The following is a 19,749-nucleotide window of genomic DNA, read 5'->3' as shown; positions in this document are numbered from 1 at the left end:
TTGTGTTGTGTTTCATATTTATTCAAACAATTTTGTGGAACTTCACTTCACAAAATAACATTTACTACAATTACAATTGCCATTGTTACACATTTATATAGGTCAATTCCACAGTACTAAAACATATCGCTTCAGATTTACAAACAAAGGGTCACTCGCAACTTTTGTTTGGAAGACGTCATGAGTTCAGCGATACTTTGCTGACTGTCTGTGGACCCCACATAGCTGTGCATGTTTTCCTCTGGCTGTAGTGCATGTGCAGCTTGACTTGTCTTTCCCCAATGGGATGACATCATCTGCTGCATTCAATCTAAAATACATAATTTATTTAACTTAGATGGTTCACACTAGGATCGCTGCTGATCCATTTCCTAAAGCAGATGGCAAGGGGCCAAGGGACATGGAGAATGGACCCATGCTTTACCATGAGTTCATTCACACATACCCACTATCTTTGTGTCCAGTTTGTCTGTTGCCATTCTGCAATGCCCAAACTGGACAGGCAAGACTTGCTGGGACAGTGGATTCTTTGCTATTCCTTGATTGGTAAGGAAAGGATCCGCTCCCAAGAGCAGTGGACAATGCAATGAACCCCCGAAGTGTACAGCGTATCCATGCTATACAGATATACTTCCACTCCGGTAAGTGTGAACCAAGGTTTACATTATTCTAAGCTTAAAAAAACAAGCTACAATAGTTGCATGATGCAATATGAATCAAACAAAAGAAAGAAAGGAAGTACTAGTTTCAATAGAAACAAAAATGTCAACTTTAAAGCAGAGAACTATTAGTATAATATACACAATAGGGTTGTCAGGTCTTCACTGTTGTCATCCTGCAGGCTCTTGACCCTTCCTGCAGTCCCTGCTAGTGACTGACAGCCAATGGATAGCCTGTCAGTCACCAAGGAGGCATGGCTTTGGAGAAAGTCACAGTCAGCCTGGCTCCTGCTGCCCAATGGAAGGCTGCAGGGAGGAGGGAGTACAAGATGGCTACCTGATGGTCATGTGAAGATGTGTAGTTTATTGCACCTGTAAGCTTATATATTATATATTGTAAAAACAAGTGCACAATTTTTTATTTTTTTTTTGGTGATACGTTACATTTCCATTAGATGCAACTACAAAAAAATAGCATGATCTACACTTTTAAATGTAATTCAAGCCATTAACATTTTTCATTTAATATGTGTTCAAGCAACAGACTGCTGATAATGCAAATTACATTTTTTGTGGTGCTTGGTCCACATCAGAATGCAAAACGAACATTTTTTTTATCAATTTTGCCGGATCCAAACCAATGGAAAAACGAAAATGTCAATGGATCCTGTTAGGGCCTGTTTACACTACATTTGAATTTGTATTGCGACTTTTCACATCAAAACTGAAACTAATGTATGTCAATGGAGCAGTTTCCATTGAATGCGAATTTTTGGAAGTGTTGCAAAGAAATGATGCTTTGCATGCTGCAGATTTTTGCACCACGCATTACGTTTCTCATGTAATGATTGTACGAAAATTCGCATGAAAATTCGCATAAAAACACGAAAGTTTGCATATGGGAAAAACTTATGCAAAATGTAATATCCTAGTGGAAATAGACCATACTTAATATGATCTGTTTACACAGGTTGGCTTGCAATGGATCCGTTGCGGTCAGCAGAGCGCAAAGTCCTGACCAGCATGATTGTTACAGACAAGCAAATACGTTTCCATAGAGACCTATGGTGTGAAAGCATCTGCCTCTGGACTACAATGGACCATCAGAGTGGATACTGCACTGACCGCTCTGGGTGGCCGTTGGAATCGGAGATCCAGCTCAAGAGTCAACTGAGCATTATTACTGTAGGAAGAAGGTTTTGTTTACAAACGAATACATACAAAGATATCTACAATAGACCTAGAATGCATTTTGATTATAACAACAGTAATACTAATTTTAAATAATCCACACAGAAATACTTATATAAACCTTACATATGTATAAAAGCTGAAGGACAGGAAGCATCTGTTTTGCATGTAACAACTGATCACAAACATCCTAACTAGGAGATGATCAAAGAGATGCAAATATTTCCGAGTTCATGCAAATGTATATGCAAATATATGCAGCTTCAAAATGGACCATTCAGTTTGAACCTGGGTTTAAATTGATTGGTCCATTTTCAAACTGCTTATATTTGCATAAAAATGTGCATACGTTTGCATCAACTTGTAAATATTTGCATCTCATTGATCATCCCTAATCCTAACACGCATTATTGTGACCTGTCTTCCTCACATACGATAAGGATAGATATTCATTGGTGGCTGAGAGGTGACTCTATTCAGTCCCCTGCCAGCAGCCTGAGTGTACAATCATTTATCAGGGTGTTTGTTAAATCACCCATCCGTGTAGAACAGACAGGAGAACGGTTGTGCAACAAATTCGGTAACTGATTAGCCCTTACTTTTATTTCAGCAGGAGCTGTTAGCTAGTGGAAGATTTACTGTATTGTTGCTTTGGGTGAAAAGCAGCAGTCTAAGGAGACCTCCACCAAGCATGGAGGACACAAATCACGATGTCTTAGTCTGTGGCAACCATTATAATTGTGTCACACTTCTGGTTTGTAGCTTCCTGCTGGTCTTCCTAGGCCCTCCCCCACAGATTCCAGTAGTAGTCCTCAGGGCTCGTTTACACTAGGGGCGTTTTTAAAAAATTTTAAGCGCTGGCGATTTTCAAAATCTCCCTTAAAGCGCTTGTGCAATGATTCTCTTTGTGAAAGGTCACATCTGAGCGGTTCATTTCCGATCCGCTCAGAAAAGTGGTGCATGGGCTATTTTTGAGGCGATTCCGCCTCAATGGAAGATATAGGGAAACGCAAAACACTCACAAAATCGCTTTGTGCAGTGATTGCATGAGCGTTTTTAAGAATAAATGCATTGTATTTATTCCTTTCTGGTTCAAAGAGTTCACTTCCTGACTGACGTCAGAAAGTGAAAAAACGCAATCGCTCTGCAAAAGCGCTTATAAAACCGTCCAACGCATAGAAATCGAAAATAAAGCGTAAAAAAAATGGCCAACAGCCACGGGAGCAGAACGCAATGGGAACAAGGCTTTAAAGTGCCCATTAACGGTACAATTTTTTCACCAAATGCGATCTTTTGATGCAATTTTAATGATCGACTTGTATAGAAAATTCGCTGTTTATGAAGGCAATCGATGAATGAATATTTGGTCAATTGCTAAATAGGATAAAATTGATCCAAAAGTTGGATTTTATGATCGAATTTGAAGAAAGGATCGTTCAGTAAATGTGAATAATCGATAATTGCCTTCTGATTACTTACGATCGTTCAAATTGCATAGAAAGATCACATTTAGTGAAAAATTGTACCGTTAATGGGCATCTTAAGTCAGCTAACTTAACTGGACCAACAGGAAGGTACATAGCGGAAGAGCACTCTGATAGACTTCCACAGTGAGAATTCAGTGACGGCCTGACCCATTATACAATATCTGCTACTTGTAGTTTCTGGAAGGTTTTCATTTGCTATTGGTTATCCCACAGATTGTACTACCCAATAAGAAATGGTTTGCAAAGCTTCACCCACTGTCCTGGAGTTATGCATTATCGGTATTTCATTTTGGACAACAGATCTGGTTTAGGAAGGCATTACTGTACGCCCCAAAACATAGCTACTTGGAAAATGTCTCTGAGATTAGGTTCCACTTGCCTCTTCTCTTGGCCTATGGTTACTTCCTGTTTCCTTTTGTGCTACATAATAGTTATATGTTAATAATTACAGTATACAAAGTGTACTCCTATAAGGAGATTGCAATAGACTCTGTTCCATTTCTAGAATGTATCAAACTAATTTCTTCGGCGTCTGCACTTCTTCTTAAGTTTTTTCAGCATCTTCTTTTTGCTGCGCTCTGTTCTTTTATCCCTGCACATGATGAAATGCAAAGATAATTTAACATCAACAGGATTACCAAATTAAACTTATTTTATTTTTAATAAAATCAGTTCTATTCTCTAGTATTCTCAATCTGCAATTTCTCGTTACCTTTTGTAAAACAGATACAATAAATCAAGTCCTAAGATTATTTTAACTTCATGTTTTCTTTTAAAATACCCTCTGCTTCAACTTGCAGTGTTACCTCTTCTGGACGCAGCATCTTCGTTCCCTTAAGGACCAGAGAATTTTTGCGCAAATATGAGCAGTGATCACTGTGATTGGCTTACAATGATCACGGGGTCAGGAGCCAATAAAATTGGGCCCTGATCGAGATACTGTAGTCTGCTGCCAGCTTGAGAGCAGAGCAAGCGGTTAAAGTGCCACAGCATCGGCACGGGCGATGGGAGCCGTCTGTAAATGCGGAAGTTGAAATCTCCACCCTGGCAGGGATAAACTGGCATAAACAGGGCATAGATTTCAACTAACCTGGCCCGGAAGCGGTGTGACAGCCCCTTTTACGTTTGACAGATTTATTCAGGTATCTTATCAATTATCATGATTGAACTGAAGCATTAGGTGATCTCGCTAGGTATGCTGGAGTGAGGAAAGGTAAAGCGCCCTACACATGCTCGATGAAAGTCGTTATCTGCTGCCTTAGCCGATAATTTGGCATGTTTACAGTAGCCCCTGACTGCCGGCTTGCAAGCGTTCTGCCAGGCAGATCAACTGCGCCGAGCAACGGCTGATTTCTTTGTCTCGCTGCTTGCCCTGCCCAATGCCCATCATGTCATGTGTTCTGCATAGCAACAGAATGCATCATCAGCTATACAGCTGACTTTGAGTCTGTATGGTGTTGGCCCAGCCATGTTGCCCGAGGGATTAGGTCCTGATCCCTGATGGGTGACATCAGTCACAGGTGTGTACGGGACTTAAGACAAGAATGTGAAAAGCACAAACAGTCTATCCAGAGGGGTAAGATATTATTGTAGCTGGTTTGGATTCAGAATATTGCAAACGCCCATTTACTTGGTGGAATTTATTTATGCTCCAAATCAGGGGTGTAACTAGGCCCAACCGGGCCCCCCCTGCAGAAAATCTGATCGGCCCCCCGGGGCCCCCCTGCAGAAATTCTGAGCGGCCCCCCCAGGACCCGCTCAGGGCCGTTTTGGGGGCCGGAGGGGTCGCAGCATGAGGGGAAAGCCATGTATGAACAGGCAGTCGCGTCAGAGACTAGAGAGAGGAACGCACGCTGGAGCGCACGGAAGGTATGCAGCTGCCGCTGCCCAGACACTGCCCGCCCCTGCCCAGACAGTTATTTAAGCTGGAGGGGAGCGCAGAGGGAAGAGCCCCGAGGTGAGGGAGGGGGGAATGTCCCCCCTCCCCGCCGAGTGTGGCCATGGCTTTCCTTTCATGCTGCGACCCCTCAGCCCTCCCAAAACGGTCCCGAGCGGGCCCCAGGGGAGGGCCCAGGCCCCCCACGGGAGCAGGGGCTGCAGGCCCTATTGTTACGCCAGTGCTCCAAATTTCACTGCTGCCCTAGCTATTGGAAATGTTAAGTGACCCTGATTAATACTTCTGATACATTAAACCACTAACCACTGAGGGGTTTTTCCCCTTGAGGACCAGAGCAATTTTCACCTTTCAGCGCTCCTCCCTTTATTTCGCCAATAACTTAATAAATTGGAAATGTTAAGTGACCCTGATTAATACTTCTGATACATTAAACCACTAACCACTGAGGGGTTTTTCCCCTTGAGGACCAGAGCAATTTTCATCTTTCAGCGCTCCTCCCTTTATTTCGCCAATAACTTAATCACTACTACTCACAACAAAATGGTCTATATCTTGGGGTTTTTTTTGCCACCAATTAAGCTTTCTTTGGGAGGTACATTATGCTAAGAATTATTTTATTCTAAATGCATTTTAATGGTAACAGGAAAAAAAATGGAAAAAAATAATTATTTCTCAGTTTTCGGTCATTATAGTTATAATAAAATGTTCTACTATGGATAAAATCCACACATTTTATTTACGTATTTGTCCCGGTTATTGCAATGTTTAAATATTTCCCTAGTACAATGTATGGTGACAATATTTTATTTGGAATTAAAAGTGCATTTTTTTTCAATTTTGCGTCCATCACTGATTACAAGCCCATAAAATAAAAAATAACAGTAATATACCCCTTTGACATGCATATTAAAAAAGTTCAGTCCCTAAGGTAACTATTTATGTTTTTTTTTTAATTGTCTTTTGTTTCTGCAAAAAAATATGAGTTTTATGGGAGGGAAGGAGATAATTTTAAATATAAGTGTGGGTCTTTTTATTAAAATAAATGTATTTAGGTATAATTTTACTATTTGGCCACAAGATGTCCTTGTGCATTATTTCCTTTTAGCTTTCTATAAGTACAGAAACGGGAAGTAATGCGTGGACGTTCTGTTCTGTTACAATGATTGCAGCATCTCATTGACGCTGGCGATCATTGACAAGGGGACTTAGATTAATGAACTGGGTTTCCATTCATTCATCTCCTGCTAATGAGCGGTGATGAATACCCGCGTGGGAGTAAGCGGTGGCCGTCCGCAGTTGAAGATGAAGATGCACGTCCCTGGGACTTCAGCTGAAGTTTCCTAGGACATAGATATACTGCACTAGGTGTAGTAAGTGGTAAAAATACTCTTTCAAATGAATGAACCTTTGCAGTATAAGCAGAGAATGTCTTGTGTTACTGCTTTGCTTGTGTGGCTTGTAATCTTTATCACCTGGTTACATCAGATGACAAGTTTTGAATCCATACCAACATACAACAAATTAATAATTAGTGCAAATCATAGTAGAATAAACTGCCTGCAAACTGCCTGCAATGTGCAAACCAGTTTTACTACAGTGTCCTCCCTGAGAGATAGTGCTGGTAGAACAGTTACAAGGCTGTTAGCTGGTGTTTATGTAAGTCCTTAGTAATATTGGCATTTACATGTCAGTCATGTGAGAGCTCTAATGTTACGTTTGTATGGTATGTCATCACCACAAAGATTCTACTCTTAACTGAAATGAAATATCTTCTCTTTTTTTGTAATCACCCCTGCCACAGCTAAGATAATTACTTTCTCCCTCCACTACCTATTTGCTATCAGACGGATCTCTGATTATTTCTTGCCAGCACTGCTCCAAGTGCTAAAGTCCTCCACAGTCTGATTACAGAATATCCCACAAAGGTAATATAGATTGCAACAGCCATAGCAGGGGCGTAGCAATAGGGGGTGCAGAGGTAGCGACCGCATCAGGGCCCTTGGGCCAGAGGGGCCCTGAAGGGCCCTCCCTCAACTAGAGTATTAGCTCTCTATTGGTCCCGTGCTCAAAATAATCACTTCTATAGATACTTTGAATAGTGGTAATCATTAACTAGCTGTTTCCCATCCCCTTCTTGCACCTCTGACACTGTAGTTGCCGTTGGCAGGTTTTGGTGCGCCGTATCAATTGTTATGTATAGAACACTAGGGGCCCCCATTTTAAAACTTGCATCAGGGCCCACAGCTCCTTAGCAACGCCACTGAGCCATAGTATCACAAACAGGCAACATTGCAAGTTAAAGTGGACCTGAACTCCGACACTGGACAGAGGGAAAACATAGAGAAAAGCACCCTGTATGTATTTAGAGAGTTTAGCCTGTCTAATTCCTCCTCACCTGTGACTAATCATAAGTGTAATTTTATCCCTCAGCTGTGTCAGCTGGCTGCCTCAGCAGAGCAGCTAATTTGCAAACACAGGATGTTAACCCTATGTCTGCTTCCATTAAATAAGTAAGTTGGCACACTGCAGATTTATTGCAGGATTTGTATCAGCTGTAACAAAGACATGTTTTTCTTAAAATGTTTTTATGCTGTTGCTTATCTTTTAGAGCAGAGAGGAAGTTCTGAGTTCAGGTCCGCTTTAAGTCTGAAATTACAGCTCACTGCTCCTGTCCAAGAGGAAAATATTGCCTAAAGTGAGATGGGACATGGAGGTGTATTCAGCACATGTCGGTAGCCCTGCTGTGCACAGAGAGTGCAGAGGAATTTTACCAGTACTACTGACAGTGAGATAGCAGGTGTAGCGAAATCAGTGCAACGTGTGTTACCTAGGTAACATGTACATTACCAGGGTACTGCACACTCTGCTAATTGTGCTAAATGCCCAATGTGTGCTGCCTCACTATAGGTAGTACCAGTCAAATTGCTGTGCGCTATCTGCACATGGCAGGTTTACTAGCATGTGCTGAATATACCTCATGTTGAGATGCTCATTACACATGTTTATGTACAGTCTGAAGCCTAGAGAGAACTAGTCTGTGTTCCTTTTTTTCCGCACTGTAAGGATGGGTACAGTACACATCCAATTTTGATTGACCAATTATTGGCCAATTTTGACCCTTCCATATAGTATGAGAGCCAACGATGAACAGATTGTGTAGGTAAGTTGTCATACTACATGGAGGTGGTAAAATTGGCCAATCATTGGCCAATCAAAATTGGAAGTGTGTAGGCTCCCTAAGGGTCTAGGCCTGTACATTACACTTTTTCTGCAGTTGGACTTACATGGGACTATATAGCTGATAACTACTTACAGGCCATACATTCTTGTATAGTGGTGAAACACTTCTAAATGCAGGGGCAGATTAAAACGGTCAATAGTTCAAAATGGGTCAAAAACTGTAAAAACTGTCAAAACCTACATAAGACAATAACATTTTTAAATTTATGTTTCTAGCTTTTAAACCCCAAATAAAACTGGTATTCCAACAAAGTTCTTTTTAAAAGTAGGGCTACAGATTCCTGTGTTTCATCAGCTCATTTCAGTTCAGTTTTGCTTCAAAGGACACACGCTCACACACATGCGCACGCACCCACCACACACACACGCACGCACGCACATACGCACACACACACATGGCACGGATAATGAATATAACAAAACTTAAAGGACACTTGAGGTGAGAGGTATATGGAGGCTGCCATATTAATTTCCTTATAAACGATACCAGTTCCCTGGCAGTCCTCCTGTGTGTCTAATACTTTTAGCCACACACCCTGAACAAGCATGCAGCAGATCAGGTACTCTGACTCACTTGACTCAAGTTTTACTGGATTAGCCATATGCTTGTTCCAGGGTTTTGACTCCGACACTACTTATGTCAAAAGATCAACAAGGCTGCCAGGCAACTGGCATTGTTTACAGGGAAATAAATATGGCAGCCTCCATATCCCTCTCATCTTGGGTTCCCTTTATGTCACCATTCCTGACCATTCTTGTAAATAAGTGTTTATTTAGGAACTTACAGAGCTTCGATGCGCTGGTTCACCCACTTCTGATTCGGATCCACACAAACTATGCCTGTAGTAGTTTTGCATGGATTAGTGCGTACTTCAAAACTGAAAGAGAGATTATAAAGTGTTTAGTCAACAAACACTCCCACGCTGTCAATTGCTTTTACTGTAATCTCAACTGACACAAGTGTTTTATGGCAACCGCTGGTAAAGTATTTCCACAGAACTCACATTAATGTAATAGGCTAATTTTTTTGTTTTGTATAATAACAAAGGCTGTTGTTTAGACACGCTAGATGGTTCTCGGTCTGTCAGGGCCACTACTAGCAAGAAACTAGCTTGTGTACATTGATTCCTGTTTCCCTCTGATGTGTCAGCAAGAGATCCAGTCTGGCGGAACATCTTATGTGAGTGCTGGCTGAGCCCATTATTCCCCTCCTTACACTGCGAGCTCTGTGTAGCACTTAGTCCTCCTCAACTCCATAGCAACAGAATGCATCTCTAGCCTCCAGGCTAGCAACGTGTCTGTACAAAACGTGACCCCAAACTATTGCCCAAGGGATAGAGTCATGATATCATGGAGACGATAGTAATTGTATTTGTGTATGCACCTTAATAGTACATACACACGCTAAAAGGTTCTTGGCCGAGAGGCATTTGTACAGCAATGGGCCCCAAACTGTTACTTGAGAGATCGAGTAGTAGTTTTTACGTGGAATGGATTTGATTGGTCCTTTGTAACACTGTGGGATCTTGCTGAAGGTTTGAAGTTATTTTATTACATGTACTGAACCCAAAACAAAAGCATGGGATGTGGGTAGTCATGAGTCATTTTCACATTGTAGTTTTCATTTTTACTTGACTCAAAATTTCTGCAAAAATATAATGGAATTTTTCCAAGATACACCTTTTCCCAAAACAAAAACTTTACTTGAAAATGTGTTTTGTCATGCCCATTGACATCAATGCATTTAGTTAAAATTAGATATCTCATTACCATTGACGTCAATGCATTTGTTGAAAATTAGTTTTCTCACGTCTAAATATTTTCATGTGTAATCACATCTGTGTGAAAATGTGACATTTTGGCAAAACAATGGCCATGTTGGCTCCTCGCTAGTGGGCTGCCATTGATCTATAAGGTATACTTACACTACGGCATTGATGTTACAGACTCCTGTGGAATCCTGCCGATAGTATGACTCAATCCTTGTTGCAGGAATCTTCCTTTTGTCATACTTTATACAGCAATTGTAACTTCCAAACGCTAGAAAACAGCAAAACAAGAATATTCTTATTATAAAAGCAAGAAAGAGAAAATGGGAGCTCATATAAAATGACTGAGCACATAGATATGATGTACAGAGTAACAACTCCAATATCAGCTAAAAGAGTTCTAAAGGTCACCTGTCATTGTAATCATGCCTGTCGTGTAGGTGGCTGGAGTCCTTATACAACTATAGATGAGTGTACTAAGTACACCAGATTAGATACACACATGCATAGTAGAATGTTGTTTCCTACTAGCCATTAATATAGCTAAATTATATTTTTATTGCCTAACTAAGAAGATTATGATGTTAAGCTTTCAATAACCTTTTCTAACGAAATCTATACAGTTAGCAAATACAAGATAACAATGAATGTTAAATAGAGTTATTCTATTAGCTCTGCGGTATATAGATAATCGGCAGGTGTGTTTCCATTATAATTACTCAGCAGCATAGAGGTACAACTCTACCTGCTTCTGCAACTTCTAAGCCTTTTTACAGATATTATGGTACTGTCACCTGAACAGATCACAGGTATGGGACATATTTTTAAAGGAAATAATCATGGCAGCATCCATAACTCTCTAACCACAAGTTTACTTTAAGGATGACGTCTTAAAGCGGAATATAACCCTGCATTTCAACTTTGCTCTAAAACATTATTTACAGCATATTATATGCAACCAGCATTTTTTTTACTAGACCAGCATTGGAAGGGTTACACACAGAGCTTGAAAGTTCCGTGGAGAGAAATGCAGACGCATCCGAAGTTTAGATAGATACATTTAAGTAAACACAATGTAAAAAGTGAGGAATGTGACTCACTCTCTGTGTGTCCGGGACCTCCTGCACAGTCAGAGAGTGAGTCACATTCCACACTTGTTACATTGTGTTTACTTAAATGTATCTATCTAAACTTCGGATGCATCTGCATTTCTCTCCACGGAACTTTAAAGCTCTGTGTGTAACCCTTCCAATGCTGGTCTAGTAAAAAAAAAAATGCTGGTTGCATATAATATGCTGTAAATAATGTTTTAGAGCAAAGCTGAAATGCAGGGTTATATTCCGCTTTAATATGCCCTGTTGTTTTAGAGGCTAAATGTTTATAGAGGCTGCCATATTTATTTCCTTTTTATACAGTACTAATTGCCTGGCTGTTCTGCTGATCCTCTGCCTCTAATACTTTTAGCCATAGACTCTGCGCAAGGGTGCAGATCAGATGTTTCTGACAAAAATGTTACGATTTTGGTCGTTTGTTTCAGGTATGTGACTCAGTCACTACTTAAGGTGACCCCGAGGTGAAAATAAACTGATGAGATAAACAATTATGTTTATCCCCCTACTAAAAATGACCTTTTTTTAAAGTATCCCAGGGTTTTCTTTTATATTTAATTATTTACAAAGAAGGTTAAATGTTTTGCGGTCTCTAATCAGTGTCAGCCTAATAAGTGTTAGAAAAAGTTCAATAGTTCATGTATTTTATCTCCCTGCCCTCAGCAGTTGTATTCTGCCAGGAAAACTTTTATGGCTGTAATTTGCTTATCGGTGGTGTTACTACAGTATCTTCCCGACAAAAGCTGTCACTTCCATGCTGAGAAATTAACTCTTTCAGGCTGCACAATAAAGCAAGTCAAACTCATCATGTCACATATTACCTTGGGTACACTTTAAGCCAAACTGGTGTAGTTTAAAAGGAAATAAATATGGCAACACCCATATACCTCTCACTTCAGTTTCCATTTAAATATATTGAATTGTGTTTTGCACACAGATTGAAATGTCATTATAGATGTGTTAAAAGATGCCTAATCTCAAAAGTCCACATTATGTATATGTGTGTACACAGAAATATGTACCTTCTATTACAGTTTGTATTCATAAGATTAAGTGTTGGCGTGCACTGCTTCTGCTCTATGGTGACCACATTTCATTCATCTGTATAGCAACCTAACGCAAAGTACGTGTGTATGCAATCTAGATCTCCCCGCAGGTGGATTCAGGATTCTTGCAGTAGGTTTACACCAAACCGTCTCATTTAAAGACAACCTGAAGCGAAATAAACAATTGCAATCTATAATCCTAATCCTTAACAGGACTTTCCTGGAATCCCATTGTCTTATTTTGGTCTTAGAGCCAACCCGAACTCTTGCACAGCACAAGGTGAAAAGTCTTTACTCTACATATAGTTGCTGAAAAAATTCACTGCTCTGTGTTCTGTGTTTGTTTCAGCAGAGAAATTCGTATAATGAACTCTTTATACCCTTTCCATGATTTGTAATGAAGAAATATTTTTTTTTCATAGAGGACTTCAGTAGCGATGCCACCTTGCTGCATGTGGCTCAACAACAAGGTGACATACTTGCTATTAGGAATGATCAATGAGTTGCAAATAATTTATCTTTGCCTTCAAATTTCATGTACATGATTTGCAGCTTGAAATTGGACTAATCAGAATAACTTCCTGTCATTTTTTATTGGTTCAAGTTGTAGCTGCATAACATTGACATGTCCTTTGAATGCAAGGAGAAATTATTGATCATCTCTACTTGCTATATTGACAGTAGGACACCCCTTCCAAGTGGAACTAAACTCAGAACTTCCTCTCTGCTCTAAATGGATCTATGATAAATAATTTATCTATTACAATTCATGATAATCCTAAAAAATCTGGCGTTTTACTTGGTTCCGCTTTTCAGAAGGCACTGAAAGGGTTAAGCCTCTGTGTTTACTATATGGAAAGCTGCCTAGGCAGACCCCTCCTGCATTCTATTCACAGCTGCTAATAAGAATTAATTAGACACCTTAAGTTGCTATAACAAACACAGAACACAGAAAAGTGAATTTCTTCAGCAATTATATATGGACTTTTCATTGTGTGCTACGCAAGAGTTCAGGTCTGCTTTAAGGTAACCAGCCATGAGCGATTTAATTTACAAAAGCACACCTTACACCACAGGAATGTCACTTTTTGCTCTGGTTATACTGAGGCATGTGTGAAGTTACAAGTAGAATGCTTACCTTGTGAAATACCAATTGCTATTGCGAGGAAGGCAAGTGACAAAGACAAGTTCTTGCTTGCAGCCATTGTCATCAGAGGGGACTGGAGCTGTAGCGACTAGTGACTGCACTGCCCTATTTATGCTGGGCATGATATTGACATTATCAGAGCTACTCCTACCTGCTCCGATTACAGAAATTCCCTCCTCTCTGCAATCGCTGTCATGGGCAGAATGCTGAGCTGGGTTTTCCCAGGCCTGTTCAACAAACAATGGCTAGATGAGCACCTATGAAGTAACCCATGCAAGTATGCTCTGCAGGTTTTCACAGCAATAAGGGAAATGGAATGTTTTCGTATCTGTACTGTCACGCTCACGCAGTAGTAAATACTACAAGTGCCAGTCAGCAGTCCTCTATAGGATACTAACAAAACAAGATTGCATCAGTGGACATTGCAGCAGCTTGTTAATAGTTATTAAATGAACAGCTGAAATATAGTCACAGTACAGGTGACTTAAAGGGAAGGTTCAGGGAGGGTGGGTAAAAAATAAAAATCAATTTCCACTTACCTGGGGCTTCCTCCAGCCCGTGGCAGGCAGGAGGTGCCCTCGCCGCCGCTCTGCAGGCTCCCGGTGGTCTCCGGTGGCCGACCCGACCTGGCCAGGCCGGCTGCCAGGTCGGGCTCTTCTGCGCTCCAAGGCCCGGCTGCGCAGTACAGCCCGGCGGACGTCCGATGACGTCAGCTCGCCGGCGTGGGACGCAGAAGTGCCGGGCCTTGGAGCGCAGAAGAGCCCGACCTGGCAGCCGGCCTGGCCAGGTCGGGTCGGCCACCGGAGACCACCGGGAGCCTGCAGAGCGGCGGCGAGGGCACCTCCTGCCTGCCACGGGCTGGAGGAAGCCCCAGGTAAGTGGAAATTGATTTTTATTTTTTACCCACCCTCCCTGAACCTTTCCTTTAAAAAGTTAAAAGATTGATACCCAACTTAAGCTAGAGCTTTTATTTTGGTTTTGAAAAGGGTGGAAAAAATGAGACCTTATGCCAGGTTTTTATTACTGTATCCCCACTGAGGAGAGTTTTCCTTATCTTGGTATAAATGTATTATCTAATCATTCTAGTGCTGGGTACACACGGTACGATTTTCTGTTCGATAGAGGGATCCAATTGATAAAATCCCTCATGTCCCCGATATTAGTCCCGATCGATTCTGCGTTTGATTTCTCATACAAGTGAATGGAAAAAGATAAGAAAAACGAGTGCAGATAAGAGAATCGAGCACAGAATCGAGAGGAAAAAACGAGCAGGTCGGAAAATCGCACGGAAAATCGTACTGTGTGTACCCAGCATTATGTTTTACTTCGCTGTCTAAAACTTCAGCAGCTAAAATTCTTTCTTTTGTTTCCATGGCCTGAAACAGCTGAGGGGAGGGAGCTGTGGGGGAGGGACCTGTTCCCATGGCCTGAAGCATATGAGCTTTGTGGGAGGAACCTGTCCCCATGGCCTGAAGCAGCTGAAAGGAGGGAGCTGTGTGGGAGGGACCTGTTCCCATGGCCTGAAGCATATGAGCTTTGTGGGAGGAACCTGTCCCCATGGCCTGAAGCAGCTGAGGGGAGGGAGCTGTGTGGGAGGGACCTGTTCCCATGGCCTGAAGCATATGAGCTTTGTGGGAGGAACCTGTCCCCCATGGCCTGAAGCAGCTGAAAGGAGGGAGCTGTGTGGGAGGGACCTGTTCCCATGGCCTGAAGCATATGAGCTTTGTGGGAGGAACCTGTCCAAATGGCCTGAAGCAGCTGAGGGGAGGGAGCTGTGTGGGAGGGACCTGTTCCCATGGCCTGAAGCATATGAGCTTTGTGGGAGGAACCTGTCCCCATGGCCTAAAGCAGCTGAGGGGAGGGAGCTGTGTGGGAGGGACCTGTTCCCATGGCCTGAAGCAAATGAGCTTTGTGGGAGGAACCTGTTCCCATGGCCTGAAGCAGCTGAGGGGAAGGAGCTGTGTGGGAGGGGCCTTTTGAGACTACAAGGGAGCAGACCTACAGCATTGAAAAGCAATGATGCAAGACAAGGCCAATGTGTTGTGTTTTTTGTTGTTTTTTTTTTTTTTTTTTACTTAGTAAAGAATACATTTAAAGAATATCATATTTTGATTTGAATTTGCTGGGCTATTTTATAAACATTTTTCCTTGCAAAATCAATGTTTTAAGAACAACACCAGCTATATGCTGGCAACCATTGCTTGGTAATGTCTGGAAATCACACATCCCTAATATGTTCTTGAATGAGGATTTGTTTTTTAATGGAATACTGAGGGGAAAATAACCTGTTGAGATGAACAATTGTATCTATCCTCCTTCTGTTAATAACTTTTTAAGATATCCCACAGTTTTGTTTTATATTTAAATCTACCTTTGAAGTTTTTACTGTTTCATTGTCTCTGCTCAAAGACACATTCATTGAAGTGTGCCAGAGCTTAAATATATGAGCTATTGGCCCCTTGTATCTCTTTTTTTCTCTCAGAAGCCATTTTCTGCCAGGAAAGTGTTTTATGGCTGTAATTCCTTATTAGTGAGGGTTGCACTATAGTACGACCAGGTCCTGATTGGATAGAAACTAGATAGCTGAACTATAGAGGTTGCTTATTTCTCAGCAAAAGGGAGATGTATTTCATTGACAACAATCTGTGTAAATTATTTCTAGATTCAAATATACAGGATGCTGTATTAACACTGAGGAGGCTTCTTTTCCCGTAACAGTCAAGTGCAGCTCCACTCAACCACCTCCTACTATTGCTACACCTAACACTAACCCTGCTACTAGTGTTGGGCGAACATCTAGATGTTCGGGTTCGGGCCGAACAGGCCGAACATGGCCACGATGTTCAGATGTTCGAGCCGAACTCCGAACATAATGGAAGTCAATGGGGACCCGAACTTTTGTGCTTTGTAAAGCCTCCTTACATGCTACATACCCCAAATTTACAGGGTATGTGCACCTTGGGAGTGGGTACAAGAGGAAAAAAAGATTTAGCAAAAAGAGCTTATAGTTTTTGAGAAAATCGATTTTAAAGTTTCAAAGGGAAAACTGTCTTTTAAATGCGGGAAATGTCTGTTTTCTTTGCACAAGTAACATGCATTTTGCCGCCATGCAGTCATAAATGTAATACAGATGAGAGGTTCCAGGAAAAGGGACCGGCAACGCTAACCCAGCAGCAGCACATGTGATGGAACAGGAGGAGGCGCAGGAGGAGAAGGCCACGCTTTGAGACACAACAACCCAGGCCTTGCATGAGGACAAGAAGCGTGCGGATAGCATGCATTTTGCCGTCATGCAGTCATAAATGTAATACAGATGAGAGGTTCCAGGAAAAGGGACCGGCAACGCTAACCCAGCAGCAGCACACATGATGGAACAGGAGGAGGCGCAGGAGGAGAAGGCCACGCTTTGAGACACAACAACCCAGGCCTTGCATGAGGACAAGAAGCGTGCGGATAGCATGCATTTTGCCGCCATGCAGTCATAAATGTAATACAGATGAGGGGTTCCAGGAAAAGGGACCGGTAACGCTAACCCAGCAGCAGCACACGTGATGGAACAGGAGGAGGGCGGCGCAGGAGGAGAAGGCCACGCTTTGAGACATAACAACCCAGGCCTTGCATGAGGACAAGAAGCGTGCGGATAGCATGCATTTTGCCGCCATGCAGTCATAAATGTAATACAGATGAGAGGTTCCAGGAAAAGGGACCGGCAACGCTAACCCAGCAGCAGCACACGTGATGGAACAGGAGGAGGGCGGCGCAGGAGGAGAAGGCCACGCTTTGAGACACAACAACCCAGGCCTTGCATGAGGACAAGAAGCATGCGGATAGCATGCATTTTGCCGCCATGCAGTCATAAATGTAATACAGATGAGAGGTTCCAGGAAAAGGGACCGGCAACGCTAACCCAGCAGCAGCACACGTGATGGAACAGGAGGAGGCGCAGGAGGAGAAGGCCACGCTTTGAGACACAACAACCCAGGCCTTGCATGAGGACAAGAAGCGTGCGGATAGCATGCATTTTGCCGCCATGCAGTCATAAATGTAATACAGATGAGAGGTTCCAGGAAAAGGGATCAGCAACGCTAACCCAGCAGCAGCACACGTGATGGAACAAGAGGAGGCGCAGGAGGAAAAGGCCACGCTTTGAGACACAACAACCCAGGCCTTGCATCAGGATAAGAAGCGTGCGGATAGCATGCATTTTGCCGCCATGCAGTAATAAATGTAATACAGATGAGAGGTTCCAGGAAAAGGGACCGGCAACGCTAACCCAGCAGCAGCACACGTGATGGAACAGGAGGAGGGCGGCGCAGGAGGAGAAGGCCACGCTTTGAGACACAACAACCCAGGCCTTGCATGAGGACAAGAAGCGTGCGGATAGCATGCATTTTGCCGCCATGCAGTCATAAATGTAATACAGATGAGAGGTTCCAGGAAAAGGGATCGGCAACGCTAACCCAGCAGCAGCACACGTGATGGAACAGGAGGAGGGCGGCGCAGGAGGAGAAGGCCACGCTTTGAGACACAACAACCCAGGCCTTGCATGAGGACAAGAAGCGTGCGGATAGCATGCATTTTGCCGCCATGCAGTCATAAATGTAATACAGATGAGAGGTTCCAGGAAAAGGGACCGGCAACGCTAACCCAGCAGCAGCACACGTGATGGAACAGGAGGAGGCGCAGGAGGAGAAGGCCACGCTTCGAGACACAACAACCCAGGCCTTGCATGAGGACAAGAAGCGTGCGGATAGCATGCATTTTGCCGCCATGCAGTCATAAATGTAATACAGATGAGAGGTTCCAGGAAAAGGGACCGGCAACGCTAACCCAGCAGCAGCACACGTGATGGAACAGGAGGAGGCGCAGGAGGAGAAGGCCACGCTTTGAGACACAACAACCCAGGCCTTGCATGAGGACAAGAAGCATGCGGATAGCATGCATTTTGCCGCCATACAGTCATAAATGTAATACAGATGAGAGGTTCCAGGAAAAGGGACCGGCAACGCTAACCCAGCAGCAGCACACGTGATGGAACAGGAGGAGGCGCAGGAGGAGAAGGCCACGCTTTGAGACACAACAACCCAGGCCTTGCATGAGGACAAGAAGCGTGCAGATAGCATGCATTTTGCCGCCATGCAGTAATAAATGTAATACAGATGAGAGGTTCCAGGAAAAGGGACCGGCAACGCTAACCCAGCAGCAGCACACGTGATGGAACAGGAGGAGGGCGGCGCAGGAGGAGAAGGCCACGCTTTGAGACACAACAACCCAGGCCTTGCATGAGGACAAGAAGCGTGCGGATAGCATGCATTTTGCCGTCATGCAGTCATAAATGTAATACAGATGAGAGGTTCCAGGAAAAGGGATCGGCAACGCTAACCCAGCAGCAGCACATGTGATGGAACAGGAGGAGGGCGGCGCAGGAGGAGAAGGCCACGCTTTGAGACACAACAACCCAGGCCTTGCATGAGGACAAGAAGCGTGCGGATAGCATGCATTTTGCCGCCATGCAGTCATAAATGTAATACAGATGAGAGGTTCCAGGAAAAGGGACCGGCAACGCTAACCCAGCAGCAGCACACGTGATGGAACAGGAGGAGGCGCAGGAGGAGAAGGCCACGCTTCGAGACACAACAACCCAGGCCTTGCATGAGGACAAGAAGCGTGCGGATAGCATGCATTTTGCCGCCATGCAGTCATAAATGTAATACAGATGAGAGGTTCCAGGAAAAGGGACCGGCAACGCTAACCCAGCAGCAGCACACGTGATGGAACAGGAGGAGGCGCAGGAGGAGAAGGCCACGCTTTGAGACACAACAACCCAGGCCTTGCATGAGGACAAGAAGCATGCGGATAGCATGCATTTTGCCGCCATGCAGTCATAAATGTAATACAGATGAGAGGTTCCAGGAAAAGGGACCGGCAACGCTAACCCAGCAGCAGCACACGTGATGGAACAGGAGGAGGCGCAGGAGGAGAAGGCCACGCTTTGAGACACAACAACCCAGGCCTTGCATGAGGACAAGAAGCGTGCGGATAGCATGCATTTTGCCGCCATGCAGTAATAAATGTAATACAGATGAGAGGTTCCAGGAAAAGGGACCGGCAACGCTAACCCAGCAGCAGCACACGTGATGGAACAGGAGGAGGGCGGCGCAGGAGGAGAAGGCCACGCTTTGAGACACAACAACCCAGGCCTTG

General features: G+C 43.3%; 1 protein-coding gene across 1 annotated transcript; it reads right to left on the bottom strand.

Moving 5' to 3' along the window:
* On the bottom strand, window positions 1-13,613 carry LOC137570455 (C-C motif chemokine 21-like). Its single transcript, XM_068279124.1, has 4 exons — window positions 13,537-13,613; window positions 10,400-10,514; window positions 9,260-9,352; window positions 1-3,929 (listed from the first exon to the last, which is right to left on the bottom strand). Exons 1-4 carry the CDS (start codon window positions 13,607-13,609, stop codon window positions 3,854-3,856), a joined length of 357 nt encoding a protein of 118 aa, XP_068135225.1. The 5' UTR covers window positions 13,610-13,613; the 3' UTR covers window positions 1-3,853.
* Between the last annotated feature and the right edge of the window lie 6,136 nt (window positions 13,614-19,749).

The sequence above is a fragment of the Hyperolius riggenbachi genome, chromosome 4, assembly GCF_040937935.1.
Source record: "Hyperolius riggenbachi isolate aHypRig1 chromosome 4, aHypRig1.pri, whole genome shotgun sequence".
NCBI lineage: Eukaryota > Metazoa > Chordata > Amphibia > Anura > Hyperoliidae > Hyperolius > Hyperolius riggenbachi.
Note: the sequence above shows the minus strand (reverse complement) of the source record. Positions and strands in the feature narration are given on the sequence as shown.

Bases quoted from the DNA above. Each gene is read 5' to 3' on its own strand.
- LOC137570455 (XM_068279124.1), bottom strand. From the start codon at position 13,609: ATGACAATGGCTGCAAGCAAGAACTTGTCTTTGTCACTTGCCTTCCTC. The intron at 10,515-13,536 runs GTAAGCATTCTA...GCTGTTTTCTAG, and splicing joins AGCAATTGGTATTTCACAAG to CGTTTGGAAGTTACAATTGC. The intron at 3,930-9,259 runs GTAAGTTCCTAA...CATCATGTGCAG, and splicing joins AACCAGCGCATCGAAGCTCT to GGATAAAAGAACAGAGCGCA.